General features: G+C 52.2%; 6 protein-coding genes across 6 annotated transcripts; 2 read left to right on the top strand and 4 right to left on the bottom strand.

Moving 5' to 3' along the window:
- Positions 1-540: 540 nt before the first annotated feature.
- Positions 541-2,331, bottom strand: J4E84_009967 (uncharacterized protein; the record flags this gene model as incomplete). Its single annotated transcript, XM_049392526.1, has 4 exons — positions 541-1,498; positions 1,552-1,708; positions 1,760-2,179; positions 2,241-2,331. The coding sequence occupies 4 exons, from the start codon at positions 2,329-2,331 to the stop codon at positions 541-543; spliced, it is 1,626 nt and encodes a 541-aa protein (XP_049239756.1).
- A 615-nt stretch (positions 2,332-2,946) lies between these two features.
- Positions 2,947-5,112, top strand: J4E84_009966 (uncharacterized protein; the record flags this gene model as incomplete). The annotated part of the gene is made up of 1 exon (XM_049392525.1): positions 2,947-5,112. One exon carries the CDS (start codon positions 2,947-2,949, stop codon positions 5,110-5,112), a length of 2,166 nt encoding a protein of 721 aa, XP_049239755.1.
- A 2,319-nt stretch (positions 5,113-7,431) lies between these two features.
- Positions 7,432-9,070, bottom strand: J4E84_009965 (uncharacterized protein; the record flags this gene model as incomplete). The annotated part of the gene is made up of 2 exons (XM_049392524.1): positions 7,432-8,735; positions 8,800-9,070. 2 exons carry the CDS (start codon positions 9,068-9,070, stop codon positions 7,432-7,434), a joined length of 1,575 nt encoding a protein of 524 aa, XP_049239754.1.
- A 428-nt stretch (positions 9,071-9,498) lies between these two features.
- J4E84_009964 (uncharacterized protein) lies at positions 9,499-10,444 on the bottom strand (the record flags this gene model as incomplete). The annotated part of the gene is made up of 2 exons (XM_049392523.1): positions 9,499-9,828; positions 10,094-10,444. 2 exons carry the CDS (start codon positions 10,442-10,444, stop codon positions 9,499-9,501), a joined length of 681 nt encoding a protein of 226 aa, XP_049239753.1.
- Positions 10,445-12,304: 1,860 nt separating this feature from the next.
- On the bottom strand, positions 12,305-14,007 carry J4E84_009963 (uncharacterized protein; the record flags this gene model as incomplete). The annotated part of the gene is made up of 2 exons (XM_049392522.1): positions 12,305-12,525; positions 13,593-14,007. 2 exons carry the CDS (start codon positions 14,005-14,007, stop codon positions 12,305-12,307), a joined length of 636 nt encoding a protein of 211 aa, XP_049239752.1.
- A 4,027-nt stretch (positions 14,008-18,034) lies between these two features.
- On the top strand, positions 18,035-18,595 carry J4E84_009962 (uncharacterized protein; the record flags this gene model as incomplete). Its single annotated transcript, XM_049392521.1, has 1 exon — positions 18,035-18,595. One exon carries the CDS (start codon positions 18,035-18,037, stop codon positions 18,593-18,595), a length of 561 nt encoding a protein of 186 aa, XP_049239751.1.
- Between the last annotated feature and the right edge of the window lie 2,501 nt (positions 18,596-21,096).

Here is a 21,096-nt window from a genome sequence, read left to right as displayed (position 1 = left end):
ACGTCGCGATTTTGGCTTCGTAGTGTGGACGTTGGATATACGCGGGAAGTGGTAATTTGGCGGCGAGTTCTCACCAGGCGTAAAGTTCATGCTTGCATCTCAGCACGCAGTATATGTCCGTCTCAGTAGCAGACGGATAACCCCAGTATGTTGTTGATGAAATCGCGATACGTGGAACGCGTCCGCGTGACGACTTCGCGAGATGGCTGACGATGATGATTTTTACATGAATGCATAGCATCACACTGCCATTCCTGCTTGACGCCAGTTGAACATTGCTACAAGTTCATTGATGTCGCTGATGACGTGGATGCCATGTGCGCTGAGTTGGTCCACCGGCAGGGAGGTTGGGGGACGAAGAGCACATCAGACGAGAGGTAGCCGAGGCGGCCCACCCTGGGTAAGCACGGACCAAGCGGAAATTAATCAGCGGCATCACCAATGGAACACAAGAGCTTCACATCTCGTTCACGACATCATCTGTAGAAGGCAGAAGAAGACATCATTTTGTTCGGATTGAAGTTTTTCGTGCGATATCGATTAAGCCATATTAGCCATCTCCTTCTCCTTCGCCACAAGAGTTTCCTTGTTCGATAATTCCTCGCCCTCGAGAACCGGCGCGACCACCTCACCCTTTTGCGGCGGATACACCGCGCATTCTACCAACGATCCTGTCGCCGGCGAAATGTATGTACATACAACGTAATGTGTAAATAGCGAAAGGAAGAACCCGAATATCCAGGCAAACGTGTATACTTTCCATGCGCCACCGATGTCCAAATCATTGTCGATGCTCTTAGCAAAACCCGGGAGGAGGGGAGCGAATCCTACAACGAAGGACATATACGCCCTCCAGTTCCAGCCTCCATTGTACCAGTATATTCCGCGATGCGTGTATAGCTGATCCACATCCAGCTTGCACTTCTTGACGAGGTAGTAGTCGCTGACCATGGTACCTGCGAGAGGACCCATGAGGCATGAGTAGCCGCTCAAAAATGAGAGCAGACCCGATGCGTTCTTGATGATGTTCCATGGCGTGGATATGATGCAAAAGACGGAAATGATGATCGTAGCTCGGAAGATGTTGATGTACTTTGGCAGCATGCCAGCTACATCGTTCGCAAACGGGTAGGTATCCGCTGCGATCTGGTTGCCGATTGTCGCGAGGAGAAAGCTGGCGGATACGAAGAACTTTGCAGCTCGAGAGTCAAACTTCGCAATGACAGTTGGCATATACCATTCGAACTCGCCCCACAGGTACGAATGGGCATCGGTGACAAAGATCGGTGTGAGTGCGCCCAATGTTCCGATGATGGGGAGGGCGAGGAACTGATGGTAGCCAGCGAGCTGATTCTTGGAGAACCTGCCGAAATCGGGCATGTTGACGGCCAAAGAGGAGAAAAGCCCAACGACAGCGTTGAGGCCGGTGAGCACTGAGTAGGTGGTGTTCATGTACGTTGATGTAATCTCCACCTTTCCTTTGATAAGCGGACCGCCACTGGAACCTTTGTCAGCATCGTCCATCATTGCGGCCTTGAAGAGATCACTTACCCTTTCGTCACTATGACGGCCCAAAGAAAGAGAGCGAAGAATGTGGGCGGCACGACGATACCCTTGATCCAGAAGAGGACGCGCAATTTTGAGATTGGCATGAGGGCGAGCGCAGTCTGCAGGAACCAGTACAAGAACAGGCAGAGCAAACCGGCCGCTACAGCACTATTAGTAACGTCCCAACATGATCTCAGAAGGTGGGCCTTACAGTCAATACCAGCGCTCTCTGGTAGGTGATTCGGAAAAGTGATGAAGCTTGGCCAAATCGCCTCAAGGCAGCGTTGCAAGAAGTTGCTCGCCTGGACTGTGAGAATCGCAGCCCACATCATGGCGACGAATGCTCGAATGCAGATGGCCGGGAACGAGCCATACATGCCAAAGACGCTTCGGATGATGACGGGGAAAGACACATTGTATGTGGCACCCATCTTGCCAGTGAGTGTGATCACAACGCTGCAAATGGCAAAGCCGAAAAAGACGATCGGGATCGTCTCTCTCGCCGTGAAACCAAGAGCCATGACACTGCTCACGGTTGATGCCAAAGGAGGTGCGAGCATGTCCGAGCACCAGTATGCCCAGTAGTCGAGACCACCCCAGGTACGCTGCTCTGGTGGCACAGGATCAAGATCTGGTGTTGGCGCGACGATCAGCTTGAGTTCATTGCATACGAAAGTAGCCAGAAGACATACCTTTGTTCGACCAGCGCGAGCCATACTTGCCGCTTTCGAAAGGCACCCTCAAATGAAGTTGAGGTGCAAGTCTCGCCTTTAGCACAGACATGGTTAAGGGAACAGCACGGTGAATTCGGAAAATGCGAATGAAGAAGAACTACGTCCACAATTTATCAAGCTCTAGAGTCTTGGTCTTCGTGCCGTGATGGCTACGTACATCTCCGTATCAAGATCGCCTCCAGCTTGATAGCCATATCGGCTCCTGGCTCGGAGATAGTCGCTGATTACATGGCGGGGTGCATGCGGAGACGAACATGGTTCGGCATAACTCTTCAGACATGAAGTGCTATAATCTGGATTTTTGGACAGGCATGCAAGAGCGTTGGGCGCTGGGCATGGTGGAGAATGCTCATCGGAGAGTCGAGCTAGGCTAAACTGGTTCTAGCGTGACCCGATACCGATAAGACACCTGGGCATCTCCAAATCCCGCCCGTAGGCCCGTAGGCCAGCTGCATACTCCGTTCGCGGCCCGTGTTGGAGTCCCCACGTTCATCCGATGGAGTCGATATCGAACGTAGATATGGCGCGTCGTCGTTCCCTGACGAATTCCCGTATATGTTGTTTTCCTACATGAGCGTGTCAGCACTTACACCACCTTCCAATTACCGGACTCCTCAATCGCCAAAGTATCACGAAGATGGCAAACACCTCACCCAAAGGCACGATGCTCTCTTTTGACGCGAAGCCATACGCGTTTTCTTTCCCTCTGGAGCATACCGCGTTACTCATAATCGATATGCAACGCGACTTCCTTCTTACCAAAGGTTTCGGCGAAATCCAAGGCGGAAACCTAGAGGCGGTCCAAGCATCCATCGCCCCAACGAAAAAGCTATTGGAAGCGTGTCGGGGTGCCGGCATGACTGTCTTCCACACACGCGAAGGCCACAGACCAGATCTCTCCGACTGCCCATCGTCAAAGTTGATAAGACAAGAAGCTGCGCCGGGCAACACCCAGCACAAACTAGTCATCGGCGACAAGGGGGAACTCGGTCGCCTGCTTACCCGAGGAGAACACGGACACGACATTATTGATGAGCTGAAGCCAGTTCCTGGGGAAGTTGTCATCGATAAACCTGGCAAAGGCTCGTTCTGGAACACGACTATACTGCATCAGCTCAAGGCGCGAGCAATTACACATCTCATTGTCTCTGGTGTGACTACGGAGTGCTGCTTTGCTACTACTATCCGGGAAGCGAACGATCGCGGTTTCGAATGCTGTGGTATCGAGGAAGCTACTAGTGGATACAACGATGCTTGCTTTAAGAAGTCAACGCTGGATATGATACATTGGTCGCAGGGCCTTTTCGGATACATCGGTAGCTTGCAGCCTTTACTAGATGCCCTGTCACCGTTGTCAAGTAAGGGGCCGGTCGCCAATTCGACGCCTCCTCAAACACCGCCGGTATTCGATGGCGACCTCACGATATCCACTTTGCAGCGAGCGTACAAGAGCGGACTTTCACCTGTAACCGTCGTTGAGGCGATCTACGAAAAGATCGAAGCATACAAGGAGATAGACCCAGCAGTCTGGATACACTTACAGCCACGCGAAGTAGCTCTAGACACGGCAAGAAAGCTAGCATCGACTTACCCCGACCGAAACGCACTTCCGCCCCTGTTTGGCGTTCCCTTCAGCGTCAAAGACAGTATTGACATCGCTGGTCTTCCTACCACAACCGCATGTCCACCACTTGCGCACGTACCCTCAACCTCCGCTCCCGTATACGACAAAGTCATCGCCGAAGGTGCCCTGTTCATAGGAAAGGCCAACCTAGATCAGCTCGCTACCGGCCTCGTAGGATGCCGCAGCCCATACGGAATCCCCCACTCAGTATACCACAAAGACTACATAAGCGGCGGATCAAGCAGTGGCAGCACAGTCTCCGTAGGAGCAAATCTCGTCTCCTTCTCACTGGCAACAGACACAGCCGGGTCAGGCAGAGTACCCGCTGGTTTCAACGGCATCGTCGGATACAAGCCTACACGAGGGACGATCTCGTTCCGAGGCATCACACCAGCATGCTTGTCGCTGGACTGCATCGCGCTCTCCACAAAAACCGTCTCGGACGCGCGAACCCTATGGCAAATCCTAGAAGCCCACGACCCTCTCGACCCCTACGCGAAACCTGAGATGGGCTTCGAACGCCACATCAACAGCATCGGCCCCCAATCACGAACATTCAGATTCGGCATTCCGCCACCCGAAGCACTCGCCATCTGCTCACCACCAGCCCGTCGCATGTTCAACGAAACGGTATCGAAACTCCAATCCATCGGCGGCATCCTCACACCAATCGACTGGTCCCCTTTCCAAAAAGCCGGTCAACTACTCTACGACGGCACATTCGTATCCGAACGCCTCGCCTCGCTTCCAGACGACTTCCTCGCCAAGAACCGCTCAGCCCTCCACCCCGTAACAGCACAACTCATGGACGCCGTCGTCGCGCGGAAGAGCTCAGCCGTAGACGCCTACCGCGACCTGCAGGCCCAAGCCCTCTATACGCGACAAGCAGAGAAGGTTTTCGCGTACTCCGCATCTGGCGTTGATGTCGTGGTTGTGCCGACTACGCCTACGCACTGGCGCATAGACGAGGTGCTCGCTGATCCGATTAAGAAAAATAGTATTCTGGGTGAGTTTACGCACTGTGGGAATGTGTTGGATCTTTGTGGGGTGGCGGTGCCGGCGGGGACTTATTCGGTTGAGGAGTTGAGTGGGAAGGAGGGGGATGGGGGGGTGTTGCCGTTTAGTGTTACGTTTTTGGGGGGGTCGAGGTTGGATGCGGAGGTTTTGGAGGTTGCGAGACGGTTTGAGGAGGAGGGTATGGAGTGAGGCAGCCATATAGGGAGTTGTCTTCGAGCAAGGATCGAGCATATGGCGTGCAGATATCGCATGCGATGGGTTCACCTCGCTCGTCGTGTCTGGAGTAAGACAATGAGAATATCTTCAAGATGTCTCACAACCCGGACAGCATTGTTTCCGGTCCCACCCCTACCTAAGAACTGGAGACATGACTTACAATGTATCACTCCCAGCAAAGTCATTGTCAATCCAATGTCTTAGACTTCCATTCACCAGATTGTATATTGCCTACCACACGGCTCATTAGGAAGCACAAAGCAACATCACCCGTTCAAGGTATCTTCCAAAAGCCACAACCGCCCTCTAAAGGCCGTCAATTCCACCACGAAGCCAACATCATGCCTTCAAACGCTGACGCAGCCGACTCTCAACTCACTGAGCTCCCCAACTCCTCCATGCAGGCCAACAACGCAAACCAGCCACATCCTATTAGCCCAATCAACCGCCAAAGCGAGGGAGTCCAGCACTCGCCTACCCATCCAGAACCCCAGTCTATCAGCTTCTTCCGCCCGCGCAGTTCAACTCTTCCGCAGCGCAGAGCCAATCGCTCCCATTCTGTCTCGCTACCTCCGCGCAGTCCCTGCCACCCATTCGTTCGCATGGGCTACCTCTCTCTCGCTATCTCTACCAAAGTTGAAGCACTGAACCTACACAAATACAGCGACTACTTAGAATATATACGCACTCATCCCACCCTCAATACGCACGCAGACACTGGATCTGGCCCAGGAACGGACGCGGATGCAGTGGCTGGAGGCCAAAACAGTCGTGAGGATGGTGTGTAAGTTCCATAAGTAGAGGTTGACTGAGGAGAAGAAAACGGGGAATGTGAGCAGTGAAGGAGTATGTGGGGGAGGCTTTCGTTGAGTACTTGTAGTCAGTTGTCGTAGTATAAAATTGGATAATAGATGAGATAAAAGTCGATAACACAGGTCCCACGAGCGTTTATCGAATTTAGATAAGATGGTACATATACAGTCTTATATCTCGCTTCCGTGCTCAACTCGTCTCCTAGAATAGTCCAGGAGAAGGCCGAAGGAGAAGGCTCAAGACTTCTAGAAACATCAATGTCAATGTATCGATATCCACGTTCTTATCAAACCACTGTCTTTGAGAATGCGTTTGCTAAACTATACAAGAGCCGCGAAAGCGTTCGACAGGGGCGCAGAAGCTAAATCTCCCACTCAACATATCTGCCACGAGCCCTCAGTAATGGCTATTGACGAAGTAGGTAGGACCGTGTCTTCATGGGGAGACTACATGGTCGAATGTCCTAGCGATTCTGAAATGATAGCCTACAAGAAGAATGAGCCCACCGTCACTCATAAAATCGAGCCCGAAAGCAACTCACTCCCTGTTGAGAGCGCCAACCGCTTAAAATACTACCGGGTCGTTCGTGAGCTTGTCTCAACAACCCAATTATCGTGTCCTCATTCACCTGAAAGCACACACTCTTCTTCTACTTCATCATCATCAACTCCATCCTCTTCTTCTTCGCTCCCTCTTTCAACCCCTTCCCGCTCCCCGTCCCCCTCCTCCATCTCCGAAGATGAAGACAGATCCCAAAACACAGAGAACATTCCCATCAACCCATACCACATCGACGCGCTCGACGCACTCGACGCCCTCGACCGAGCCACCCCCCACCTCCTCTACAACCTCCGCACCCACGCCGGCCGTATCGGAGCGCTCAACGCGAAAAAGAACAAACGCAACGGCCCCAATCTCGACCAGATATGGGATGAGTCATGGAGCAAGTTCATCAACCGAAAGAAGCCACAATTACCTAGATGCCTGTATGGTAGCAGGCGGAAACTGGATCAACGAGGTGATGATCGGCTAAGCGGGGTGTGTTGGTTTCACAGGTTGAATGTGGGTAGTGGGAGGGAGGATTGTCGGCGGGAGAGGGGGAGGAGGATGCGGTGATGGGGTGGTGAGGGAAGGGTGGGTAGGTGGCATGGGAGTGTGCGTCGATGTGGATCGAGGAAGTTGTTACGGATATCGACGTGGATGGTAGAGCGAGAGATGTTTTCGTATACAAGAATGTGAGGATTGAGTCTGGTCTGTTTGCGCATGGACAAGGAAAAGTGCTCGCTCACACACAAACAGTCCAGACTCAACCATCACAAAACAATCTGATAATTGTCCCAAGGATAGAAAAAAGCTATGCACAGTAGATATCCAAAACCAACGCGGACCATGCCGCTATGCCAAACCCCCAAATTACATAAATCCAAAAACCATCAAACACCATGCTTCATGTACAATCATCTCAAACCACCATCATCCCTACAAACTCAGCGCAACAGCCGCAAACAACGCAAAAACAAAGCTAATCGTCGCACCGCTCTGCAGCTTACCACCCGCACTATCGCCATGAATTCCCAAAATCTCCGCTTGCCTCGAAAACGTAACATTCTGCGGAATACTCTCATTCAAACACTGTCCATTAACAATATCCAGTCCCGCCAAATCATTCGGCTCACGGAAGAACATGTAGCTCCTGTTATTCAGACCCTTGAAACCTTCGGTGTTGTACGGGAACCACATGTCGCTATCCGTCGCGGAGGTGTTGCGCAGGAAGATGCATTGGACCTGGTTGGGGTAGTCGTGAGCGAGTTCGGGATACGCTTTCATGACATCGCTGTTCGAAGTATCGGCGACGAGGACGAACTTGCGCGTGGGGAAAGTCTCAAACACTTTGGTAAGGAGGAATTTGCGGATGGACAGCGTGGCGGATATATCTGAGAAGTTCAAGGGGCGCGTATCGAAGGAGCCGCCGGGGTAGGTTTTGTAGATGAAGTCCATATACAGACGGGTGGCTTGCTCAGGGGTCGTGGTTAGGTAGTGGAAATGTGTGTTGTTGGGGAGGGTGCGGGACCAGTTTGCGTAGATATCCGGCATGTTCATCCAGGGGGTGAAGGGGCGGGCGAAGGAGTTTAGGAGACCTTCTTTCGGGTCGTAGATTTTGGTCACGCGTAGGATGTCGTCGATGTCGGAGATGAAGGTTATGCCCTCGGAGGGGACGAGGAAGGCGGTGGCGTTGCCGCTGTTGGTGCCGTTGGTGTAGACGTTGAGGCGCTGGACGTTGTTGGTTTCGTTGCCGGGGATCAGGCCGTTGGATTGGATGGGGACGAAGACGTCGAAGTCGCCGAGCTCGGTGGTCTCGTAGGGGAGCGTGAGGTTCTGGACGCCGCCGGGGGCTTCGATGGAGTTACCGCCGCCGGGCTCGCCGTCGCCGCCCTGCATGGGCGCGGGCTCGAGCGACATGGAGACATTGACGTCGCCTTGCTGGACGATGAAGATGGAGCGCGTCAGGTTGCGGGCCTGCTCCTTCTGGTTGTCGGGCAGCTCGGCAACACTCGTGTCGATGAGGAAGACGTTGGCCAGGTCGTCGACCTTGTCCTGGCTGATATCCGGGAACTTGTACACATTGCCGTGGAAGCGCACGTTCCAGCCCTGGTCGGTCCAGTTGGCATAGGGCGGGATGTTGAGGACCTCTGTGGGCTTCGCAGCCAGGTCGTCGTCGCCGATGCCGAGGCTGGACAGGACTTCTTTGCCGGTGGGGAGGCCTTCAAACCAGCCGGGGATGCCTAGAGGAAAAAAGTCAGCACAAGCCTTCCTAGCGCGAAGCTTGCCATGCAGGCGTTTGCTTACCCTCTGTGAAGAAGCTGGGCAGATCTGTTCCCAGCACGCTGCCTATCGAGGCTGCGTAGTTATCCACGCCGCTCTTGATGTCGTCGATGATGTTCCTCTTCTCCACGTAGCTGTGCCGCCCTACGAACCGGATCGCCGCGGGAGTCACAACAGGCGCGCGCACTTCGACCTTGGCGGGGACAGCTGTCGGCTCTGGCAGAGCGAATGCATTGGCGAGGCCGAGTGTCGCGCTCAGCAGGAGAGCCCGCTGGGATGCGCGTTGGTGCACCATCTTGGTGGTGTTGTTGTGGTGGCAGGGGCTAAAGACCAAGGGGCGCTCGCGTGGTCGTCGCGTACAGGGAAATTAGAGTCGAAGCGACAGACTAAAGGGAATACAAAGAAATGCAGAGGACTGAGGAGAAGAGAAGAGGCGGACGGGCCGGGAAAGATGGCACGATGGCAATAATAGTGGAAACACGCTTGCCGCGTTTCGCACGGGGCTAGACAGCAGGTTTGCGGTCAAATTGGTGGTGTTGGTTGCTGCAGGTACAGCCAGCATGATGTCATCCTGCATTGTGGCTGGGGGCCGAGCCACAATGCGTCGATCGCCTCCCGTGACCCACCCTTACCAAACTCTCCACACCGCAACACTCCTTCGGAACTCGGCAGTCGCAGGTTGATGGCGAGACATATCTGGTACTAATGAAGGTTTTGATTGTTTTACATGCCGTTCGCAGAGACTGCTCCCATGGTGCGAACGAAGGGTGATATGGAGTACTTGGAAGTAGCAGAGCTAATCCAGTGTGCTTCGTTCGACTCCCCAACGACAACCCAAGGCCCCAATAGCGGCATATCCCTCAACGCATCCCCCATATGATGGTACCCCTTCCTCAAGGGCCAACACATCTTTGAGTCGCCCAGCAACGTCTTCATCTCCCACCCACCGCGTCGCCGACAAGTGTCCCATGCTTCCATTAGCACGTCGTGCACCTTGTCGTTCGGAGCAATGTCCTTGATAATATGGAAAAGCGACCTCATGCAGAACATAACCTGTTCTTGATCGCAATACCCCAGAGGCTTTATATCCCAGTGTCCGGGGAGCGTGCTTGTCCAGCGTGTGCCAGATGGATGTCGCGTTTCTTCGCCGTACCACCCTATCATGTCTAGAGTGAAGTGCGGGAGTGTACTTTGGTAGGAGGTGAGGGGGGGGTGCAACGCGGAGGGGGGCGACGGCGAGGGTTATGGTGGAGCAGATGGCTCTCTCGTCTTGTTGGGATATATGAGTCTTGGTGTTGTGGAGGAAGTGTCTATGCACCTTGCGTACAAGATCGGATTGAGCTACCAGGTCTGCGCGCTCAGAGTCGCAGAGTATGGTGTTTGTGTTGTCTGGTACGGGGATGTTGTACAAGGCTGCGTTTAGCGAGTCGAAGTCCGCGTTGAAGGTTATTGCAACGATTTCGATGAGAAAGCGACGGATCTGTTCGGTCTTGCATTCTGGTGGTTGTGCTTGCGATGGAGAGGTGTACTTGATCTCGCTTTCAGCGATGTCCGTGTACTCAGGTGGCGGGACTGATGGGACGTCTTGGTGCTCTCCTTGCGGTATGTCTGATGGCGGAAGATAGGATATCTGGAAGCGACCTAGACGGCCTAGATCGAAAACCGGCATGATGGTGATGTTGAGGTACGATCGAGGGAGGTTGAAGTGAGACTGAAGATGTGCAAGAGGGATGTTGTGCGTCTGCCGAAAGTGCGCTGGTAGAACCAAGGTTCAGGGTCACCTCGTTCAGCGAAGAGTCGGCCAGTACCAAACCCCGTTGTCAAGACGACATGGCCTCGCGAGGAGGAAGTTCTCTCGACCATCATGATGTTTGGAGACGACATGTCGAACGCGCGAAGCCAATACGAGTGGCTCAGGTCCAGTTGAAGCATACAACGACTTCGTAGATCGAGTTGTCGATAGCGTGTTTTGGATGTCTTCGGCAAACCGGGAGTGAGTTGTGAGCTGTGACGAGCAGCGCTCTCGCAAACATCTCCAAGCGCAGCCTCTTCAAATAACGAATAAGAATACCCCCGTCCGCACCACTCCCTCTCATCACCGGGAGTGGCCCCAGGCCTAACCGCGGGGAGTTGGGGTTCAAGGCCCTTAAAATATTCCCTAGATAACAAAGCTAATAGCTAACCATACTAAAAGAAAGATATGCTGAAAACGAAAGGACGAACAAAGGAAAGAAAAGAAATCAACTACATACATCGATATACGCACTAAACATACCGATCAATAATACCGTTCATGCGGCGCTCAAACGCCGCCAACACCTCCCTCCTCTCTCTCGTCTCCCGCCTCTCCCAGGGCATCTCCCAGCCCGCCCAACGGGCCCAGCGGAGCAGCGCTATGGCCAAAACGGCCGTGATCGTGTGTGCCACGAAGGCGTCGAAAACGCGCGTGGCGAAGGTGCAGTCGGACATGGTGAGGAGACAGCTAGACGTGGGTTTGTTAGTGAAAGTGATTTTCATGGAATAATAGGGTAGATAGAAAGAGTTACGTACCTAATCTCCTGTGTGTGGTTAGCTGGAGAAGAGAGGAGATGGGACGGCGGGCGGGAATTGGTATGTTAGGGGTGTGGGAAGGGGAGGTGTGAGGAAGTGGCTGCTAAGTTTATGGGTGGGTTGTTGGTGCTTGATGTGTGGGTTGAGGAGCGATTTCCTGTCTGGAAGCGGAAGCGGAGTTGCGTAGGGCTCTTACCGCGTGGTAGCCTGCAGAAGACATGTACGCTAAAGTGTTGGAAGAAGCACCTGTTAAGTATCTTTGAGGTATACATTGCAGGTAGCGGTAGTATGCACATATTCAGAGTTGTTTTTCATCTATACACAGTCTTCTGTAATTCACGTCTGTTACTGTAAAAAAGTGCAAATGCCTCCGCGATATAGTGATGTGTTCACGATCTCGATCGTACTAACTAAGATTTCTCTTAGAGATGGCACCTGCAGAGCGCTTGCCTCGCTATAGCCTAGAGGCAACATTAACCTTAGAATGTTAGCAAGCGCGTTCGCTGGGCACCTCTAGAGCATACGTTGTAGGTAGCAGCTACCGATATTTATTCTAGTGTATCCAAGGGGTATACATAATCCTAGCTACCCTCTGTATGTTGCCGCGAAACACAGTGAATACCTCCACGGTGAGGTATGACATCAACATAATCCACCAAAGCATCCAACGTCCCCTCCAAAACCCTATACACCCCTAATGTCGGCGCGTCGTACAGAACCAAACAAAAGCTATACCTGCTCCCTCTCCGCCTATCTCTCGCACTACTCTACCCTCTTCAAGCTTCCTCTAACGCGCGATACTGTAATACATCTCGAAAAGGTAGAGCCTGAACGAAGTCTTCGATATCTTCGTCGACTGGACGTACGGTGTTTGTGTCTAGTGCCCACTGTCGAGCATCCTCGCAAACGTTGGCATATGCCCAGACTCGTGAGACTCCGCCTCCGCAACATGGAAGTTGTCCATGGGCTTCGTTGTGTCCTAGAAGGCGCGCTTGGCCGCGGCCTTGTCTTCGGGGGTGATCGGAGCGGAACGCGTGTTCCTACGCGACCTCTTGCTGTTGGCCTGGAGGTCGGGGGTCTTGTTGAATTTGCGGCGCCGCTTGAGGTTGGGGTCGTATTTGGCCCTGCTGGCCTTGCGCTCTCTCTTGGGGGTGAGGCTGCCCTTGCGCTCTTTTCCGGGTGTCAGTGCTTGTACTTCCTCTTTCGACAGCAATTAGAAGCCTTTGGATTGCCAGATAGGAAACATGATCTGCGTGAGGGTGATTGTTGTGAGGCTGAGGCGACCCCTCTTGGCCACGACCTCTTCGCTGATCGTATCAAAGTCGACGTGGCCCATAGAGCTCACATGACCAAGTTGATTTTGGTAAACTGACGCTGGGCTTGGGTCTGCGCGATTGTTGTAATTGCGCTGGTAGTACGTGACTCACAGTCGTTCTCCGGCCTGCGATCTTGCGAATGCCATGAACCTGCCATCAAGGGCGAGTGGTTCCCGTGCCATTTTGGCTCTTTCTTGTGGAATGGATAAGTGGGTGGAGTATTGCGGGTACTCTGGGATTTAAGAGTCAGGGTGCCAGATTCCTAAAAGATGTTTAAGTATCGCTCGTGCTTGGGAATCTATTGGGATCCATCACCAGGGGTAGTTTTCTAGGTACTATCTGTTTTGCATGTTGCTGCGTACACACCACTATATCTTTATATGTTGTAACTGCCGAAGACAATGTATACTCCTACCTTCATGATTGTTTTGTGAAATGTGACACGAATCGTAGATGCCTCTTTCTGAGGGTGCCGTAAATCAGCATACGGGATAAGAGGACGAACTAGGTGATGCACATTGGCAAAATCCAAATGGAAAGCATCGATACCAGTCCGTCGACCATGAAAGCCAGAGAAGCGAGGAATGACCTGGTTGAACAGGTTTTGCAAAAAGGCGAAGAGTTTGGAGACCACGAGGACACTGTGTTTTAGTGAGAGCAGAGCAATATGCCATCCTAATCTACTTGAGCAGCCGTATATCTCTTACAAGGAACTTTATGTCTCTTCCAGTCCTGCAGTTGGCGTTGCCGTTCGCAGTAGAAAGCCGAATTGCATGCACCACACGCATTCAGTTCAGCCAACTTGAAGAGCCCAGGGCGGCCGTCGTTCTGCACACGGAACGCGTAATGTGCATAGGGACACTACATAAGCCTGTTAGAGGAATCACTTCATGCTTTCCCATGATCAACGTACCCGTGAACTCGAACACACCATCGTTCCGTCACTCGCACCTTGCAGTCGAATTTCCTTAGCATCGGAGATCTGGCCCAAGCCTTCAAAGATCAAACCCAACTGTTCCCTCGCCAATGCCGCGGAGTTTTCTTTCTCAGCATCGTTTCCTGCGGCATATATTTCCAGACTCTTCTCAGTGGCTTCCTTTGCTTCCTGCAGCTGAGAGGCCTTGAGATGTGCTGATCCGATCAGGCACCATGCACCAGCAACGGGTGGTGACTCGGGCTTGTAGGCGCGCAATCTAATACGCAGCATCTCTTTGGCGAGCTGAATGTATCTTTCACGACCACTTGCGTTGTCTGCAGCCATTTGTTGGTGGATTAGACGTTCTGTTTCCCGGTCCACTGCGTGGGCTTCCGCTGAGGTGACATCGTCGCGGAAGTCGGGGTGGATGGAGCTCGCCATGGAAGGCATGATTGCTGTCTCGTGCTGAGTCGGGCGTTGGTAGGTAAATTCTGGTGTTTGTGAAGAGACTGTACGACAGCGTTCAGAGGCCTTTGACTCTGCATGGTGAGGGCAGACCGCCTTCAAGCTCCTCTGCCGCTTGCGGAGCTGGCGCGCCCCCACCTCAACTTTCTTCTTCCTCTTCAGCGCAACGCGAACAACAGCATCGAGTTTCTTTGCGTTGAGTTTTCTTCACATTTTGTATCCGCGACCCAAGCGACTGCATGTCGCATACTGCGTTAGATGGCGGGCTTGTTTGCAAGGCTGTCTTGTCTGCGCGACTCTTTACTTACAACGCGCAACAAAGAGCGCGCTTGCAACGGAGTTATCGGTTCGCCAGCCATGCTGTAGTCTTCGTTTATTTCGCGAGCTTTTGCTAATATGAGGTTGCATCTGGGTACTTAGGTATCCAGCCGGAAGACGAAAGAGTAGACACAATGACGCTTTGCATCGATCAGGTTGCGCAGCGGGCAGACATGGTCTGTGCGCGGTTGCCTTGGATGTGCCACCGCCGTCCAGCATCCACCACGATGCTTACATGCTACTCGTTTCGAACAACCCTACAACCTTGCAATAGGATATCAGGCTGGCGATCAGTACTCGTCGTATCGCGATGATGCAGTGACGCACGCGACACGGTTCGCCTGCTCGCCATCGTGTCGCTTCACTCTGGCGACCGGTCAATACAAGTGGCGGAGTTGCCGGTAATGAACGATTGTGTGGCTGGCGGCATGCACTTCGATTCGCCTGGTTTCGATTCCACATGCAGTAGCAAGCTTCATAGGTGCACTTACCGCATAGTCTCGATTGGATGGATATGCAGCTTAGCACGGCGCCCGCGTGAGGCTGAACATTGACCTAGGTAATCTTTGCCGCAATGACTTCCCCGCAACTTCCTAACGACCTTGTCTCTTTCACGACCGCCTAAGGACTTTCCAAGACCATGCAACGGCCACTGAACGACTGCGAGAGCCGCGGTATAGGTTGTACCCGCAATCGTGCCCAGGTCTGGTATTGTGTGGACTGTGCCTGTGAGTTCTGCGACCCATGTTGGCAACACTTTTTGGCGCACCGTGGCGGGAAAAAAGGAAGAGATGGATCGCACGAGAAGGTAGAGTATCATGTGTATGCGAAACTCAAGAGCATACTGGATCCACAATACGACGAAGATAAAATGGAAGAACTCCACGAGGACGACCTGGCCACTACCTGGTTTGGTACAATTTGTTCCTTGATAAGAGCTCTTATAACTACTGACCTCTTTTCAGGAATAAAAAGAGACGACGATCCGGAACATTACGACAGCCTCCATAGAAGAGGCGACCAGTCAGACCGTCAACAATTTTTCGACTATGATGTGTATTCAGCCTTGTTGTGTAACCCGCTCAAAAATGGAAAAGAAAAATACCCGCAACTGGTATCTTTCATCGGCCAAACTAGTAACGGATCCATCAATTGTATCGTTAACTCTTCGAGACTAACCGCGCACCAGATGCTGGGAAAAGTACATTGATAAAGATGCTCATTCAGTTGCAAGGGACCAGTGGTCTGAAAGAACGCTATCCTTCTCCTGTTGTTGGCTTGAAGCGTCTAGAGCCACAGTCTGGACATGAGAGGCTCGGTAACGATCCAGTGGAGCACACTCCAACATCGGCCGACGTACATCTGTACGCAGACCCAATGAGCACCGATTCTCGAACACCTCTACTGTACGCAGACTGTGAGGGCTTAGAAGGCGGAGAGAATCCGCCGATCGGTGCCCATGAGAATCGTAGGTCGCGGTCGAATCCCGAACGCATCCATGCGCAACTGGGTGAAGGCCGTATGCGATCATTGGCATGGGCTACTGCAGATACTGAGAGGGCAAGAAGAAGATATATCGTGAAAGAGCTTTACCCACGCATTCTCTACACTCTTTCAGATGTTGTGGTCTTTGTTATGCATGGCACGAACTCCAAGTATGTGTAAGGTCTCCTATTGGGCTCTTTTTGCTTATAATTACTTAGAACATTCGAAGTCACGACTCTACAACCTTTACTGCAATGGGCAGAAGCATCATTGGAGACATCGGTTAATCAACCAACACTTCCACACGCCGTTATTGCACTGAACCAATGTGGGCCGAGCGCCAATCCATATGAATGGGACAACGAATCGGCAACAGACAGCTTGTTAGCGGCCAACAAACACTGCATTCATCCGAGACATGGACACCCCTTCTTCATCAGCCTCGTCAAAACCTGGAAAGAAAGAGGACGACGCGTCAGAAACATTCTGGAACTCATACAATGCTACTACTCCACATTTCAAGTCATACGCATACCACGCGGAGGTCGATATCGGCTATTGCACGATCAGGTCGATCGACTTCACCAAGTAATCACGAAATCGTGCGAAAGGTCCTTCAATACTCGGAAACGAGCGAACATGCTCTTCAAATCTTTTGAGTTGGATACGCATTTCCAGTCAGTGTTCAGTCATTTCTCACGGACACTCACTATGCCTTTCGACTTTGTTACCATGTCTCTGCGCAATAATCCGATACCCAATGATTTTGGTGGCCATATGCTTCAGCTCGCCCTGGCCATAGAGGCCCACGACAAGCAAATCGCGCTTAATACACCCTCTCTTGAGACGACGCGCAAAGCTACGCTCATATTCGATCGCATGGCTAGACTTGTGGCTTCTAGTATTTCTCTAGATTGTGTCCGTCATCGAAAAGGTACGTGACAGTTCTTTTGCATAGTTTTGCTTTGAGGGTCGACATACAAGATGCTCATTTCGAGCGCCTGGCCGACACGAGAATGCCGACGCAGCAACTATGGCCAGTGTAATATTATTGTAGCTATGAGCCTAGTCTCTGGTTACTGCCTTCTTCCGCGGGTGCTACTGGACTTCTTTCCGCCAATCGTTTCTCCTATTCCCCAATTATTCGTCTTTGCTACTTCTGACGCACGACAGGCTCTCCTCTAGATCACTTCGCTCATTACACGGACTACTGCCAGTTCTCAGTAGAGACTTTTTGGAGTCAACATCTCATCTGTGAATTCCGCAACGGTTCGTATCAATGCGTAAACGTTGCTGCCAATCACAACCCGAAAGGGCACCAAGACGCTAGAGGCAGAATAAAACCAGGCGAATTTGTGTCCAGGATCAACCCAGAAGGCTATCTACCATCTTGGAAGAAGGAAATTCGGTTGCAGATGCGCAACATCGATTGCGAACTAGAGAATGCCTCGCAACGAACCCCAAGCTATTCCAAGGAAGCTTACATGATGCAAATCCATCGCGACGACATGGTGAGCTGTTATGATGCTTCTTTGGGTTCAGCTGGTGGGATTTTGAGTTACGCCACATGCTTCTGCTGTCTTATGCAGTCACCTGAGCACGCTCTTCGTTGCGGTCATGTACTCTGCACGCAGTGTGTGCGAGCCCATGGACAACCTCTGCACGACAATAGTAGCACGAGGTCCGTTATCAGACTAGACTGCTGCCCTTTACACCCGAAGAAAACGGATTGGGAAGTGCCATGCCTCATTAGGTTTAAGCCTGAACACGCGGGAGTTCGCCTCCTATGTCTTGATGGGTAAGTCAATTCTAGCTTCTATTGAGAGCTCTTCATCGCCCTTCAACCCCGGGTGAAGCAAGCAATGGCCTCGTATACCCATATCCATCGATCTCTACCCCCATTTCCTCTTTCAGTTGATCGATTTTATATGGAACGCTGACATATATAAAGTGGTGGCATCCGCGGAATCGTTGAGCTCGAAGTGCTAAGAGCCCTCCAAAACCAAATCGGTGACAAAATTCCTATTCAGGCATTTTTCGATTTGATTATGGGAACGAGGTAAGGTTCCAAGTACTCACCAATACCACAAGACTCATACCTCGCAGTACCGGTGGCATTATTGCGCTAGCAATGGTTGCTAAAGCTTGGAGCCTTCGGCGCTGCTCCGATAAGTTCAGAAAGCTGTGCAGTACCGCTTTCACACCGCGGATGTTGCACAACATCCCTTTCTTGAGACACCTGATAACACTGAGGCTTGCTTCCAAGTATTCGACTGGCCCTCTCAGGCAGACGTTGTCGCGAGAATTTGGGGAAGAACACCTTTTCGGCAACTATGGAGAACGGAGCTCGTATCTTAACACAAAGGTCGCCGTGACCGCCACGGACAAAACCGGGTCTAAAGCGATCGTTATTGCGAACTACAGCCGGCCGGAGGGCGACAAGAAAAGACTGCGCCCCGCAGAGTATGAGTTTCTGCGACCAGATCGGCCAAAGTTCGGCTTCTCCATCGCAGACGCGGCAGCTGCCACGTCGGCTGCACCCAGCTTTTTCAAGCCGTTCGAGCACGCTCATACCTATCGCACATACTTAGACGGCGCGCTTTACCACAACAATCCCGTCCGGCTCATGAACCATGAGAGAAAGCTGCTCTGGCCCGATGTAGCTGGTCAAGACCCCGATCTCTTCCTTTCCATAGGCACAAGTCAAAACAAGGCGGACGTGCAAGCCGGCCAGCCCGACTCGACAGCAATGGCTTCTGAGTTAAAGTAAGCATATTCAACGTTACATGTCTTAGTCTTCCGGGTTCTCAAGATGTGCCTCAACAAGCAGTTAAGTGGAACGTACTGATGAAGAAAGTGCCCGACAACCTACTTTTCACACGATGCCTCAGATCGTTTCTACAATGGTACGTCCTTCCAAGATTTGCTTCAATTGCGACGCGAAGACTTCTGAGAACTGTGCTGAACAAATCGGCAGCGAAACCTCATGGACAATATTCTCGACGCAGAGAAAGCGTGGGATAAGTTTCGCTCTGACATGTGCGCAACGAGTAGCCGTGCTTCGCGCTACGTGCGCATCAATCCGGATATTGGACGTCGTCCACCATGTCTGGACGAGGTAAGCGAGATTGGACAATTAATCCGTGAAGTTCGCGCATCCATGAAGACCCCAGAAAGCCGTGCTCAGATTGCAAGAACTATGCACATACTTGTGGCTAGCTCGTTCTACTTCGAACTGCTCAATGGCCCTTTGCCGAATGACGACGGAACTTTCTCTTGCGAAGGTACGCTATCGTCACGGATAACAATATGAGATACATCTGACTGTTGTACAAGGCCAAATTTGCTGTCGATTCGAGAACGACTCGCCTTACCTCTCGGGCCTAGGCGACTTTTTCGCAAAACGGCAGACAAGTAATTCCCCGACTTTTTTCGAGATTGAGTCCGATCTCCATACCCACCAGGTAGGCCTACCGGTGATGACACCAATCCCCAGGCTAACCTTCCAAGATCCCTTTGACGTTGCAGATTATTTCGGAGATGCGGCAACTGGTGTCGTTTCAACTGCCTCTCATTACGATACGCGCAAAGAGGAAAGACTCAAAGATTAACATCTCACTGCACATTCGAAGCCGCGATTCGGCCCCCGCAAAACACCACATAAGTGGTTTCCCGCGTGCGGTCATGAATGACAATCAGCCGGGGTGTGAGTAGCAGCGATACTGCGGCTATAAGCAGGGTGCTAATATCGTGAAGCTTCCGGCAGCACAACTTTGCCGAGTGTAAGAAGGGACTCGCCTCGCGATCATCACGAGTTACCAACTTCGAGCGAAATATCTGAGCTGGACGCACAACCGCCACGGCCCGCAATTCCTTACAGAAGCGTCCCTGAACGGACTACCTCAGATAGTGCTGAGAGGTTATCGACTTACAGGAGGACGAGGCCGAGGTCGATCGATACCGTGACCAGTCATCAAGCCAGGCGACGACAGCCAACAGTCGAGGTACCAGCAGAACACATTAGAGGTACTCGTATGCCTCAAACATCCACACAGTATCGACCGGCGGGCCATTCTAACAGTGTGAAGCCAGTAGAGTTACCTAGCATCGATAAGCCCGCACTTAACAGGCCATTGAAGCAGCCAAAACGAAAAGGCAATACATCGCATGCCGCCACCACTTCTACTGACCCGTCTGGAATTTTGCAGACGCACGACTCACAGCAAGCTCGAGGGTTGCATAGAACAATGGAGATTGGCCATGTACCAGCTACCGAACGGCGCGCTCAACGACACGTCTCAGATACCCAACCAACAAGCAACACTACTCGGGTCTCAGACACCAGACGCATGAGCGATCAGTCAAGTGTGCGAACGACTAGACGGCCTCCCACTCTGGGCGAAGCACAAACTTCAGACAGCATCAACCAAGCACGGCCGATGCCGCTACCTAGATCCAGAGGCACTTCATACCAAGGACCGTCGCGCCCCAGCTACGCAGAGACGCAGCGACGACAGCCTTTCCTGAATCCAATGCCATCTTCTCTCAATCTTCCTACCCTAGAGCGCCCTCCTAATACACCGTCTCCAGGCATGTCTTCAGAAGCGAGTGCACCGAGCGTGCAAGCACCGTCTCCCTTATCAGAAATCTCCGATTATGAGGATGGCCCGCAGCGAGAGAGGCAGTCGCGGTTTTCGCTGAGACATATGGCTTCGGTGGTGTTTGGTGAGGACGATGGGAGTGAGGTGTCGAAAGCGTCTTCGCTGGGGCGGAGGAGGCGCCAATAATGTTTTTTGCCGCATGATAGTCTTAGCCATGCGCAAAGAAGACCGGAGTGAGCCAAGTTCGTATGTGTTTGTTGTGTTGTGTGGATGAAGAAGGGCCGTCTCATTTGGCGATGGCGACGTCAGCGTCCGCCGAACTTCGCGCTGGCGATTACCTGTCGCCGAATTGTTGTACAACCACAATCTATCCTCCAAGCAGTTGCACCCTTGGTAACTCATATCTAAGCAGCAGCCTATTTCTTAAGCTCTTTCCCTGACTACGTTTTACCCATCATGCGCGACAATACGCGCCACCTACATGGGGACAGGTTCGCCATGATCGTCGCTCAGCATCTCCGCAGACTTTCTAGCAGTGCGTTCGTCCGCTCGCTTGCATAATGTGAACGTGGGCACATCATCGGTGATGAGTTCCGGGTCTCTAAACTTCGTCGTCAACGGCCACCCTGATACCAGCAATCAAATGAAATATGCGCGATGGTGCTCTCGG

The sequence above is a fragment of the Alternaria hordeiaustralica genome (genome assembly GCF_023758085.1).
Source record: "Alternaria hordeiaustralica strain BMP 2776 chromosome Unknown scaffold_34, whole genome shotgun sequence".
NCBI classification, from domain to species: Eukaryota; Fungi; Ascomycota; class Dothideomycetes; order Pleosporales; family Pleosporaceae; genus Alternaria; species Alternaria hordeiaustralica.
This window is presented reverse-complemented; position numbering and strand designations above follow the sequence as displayed.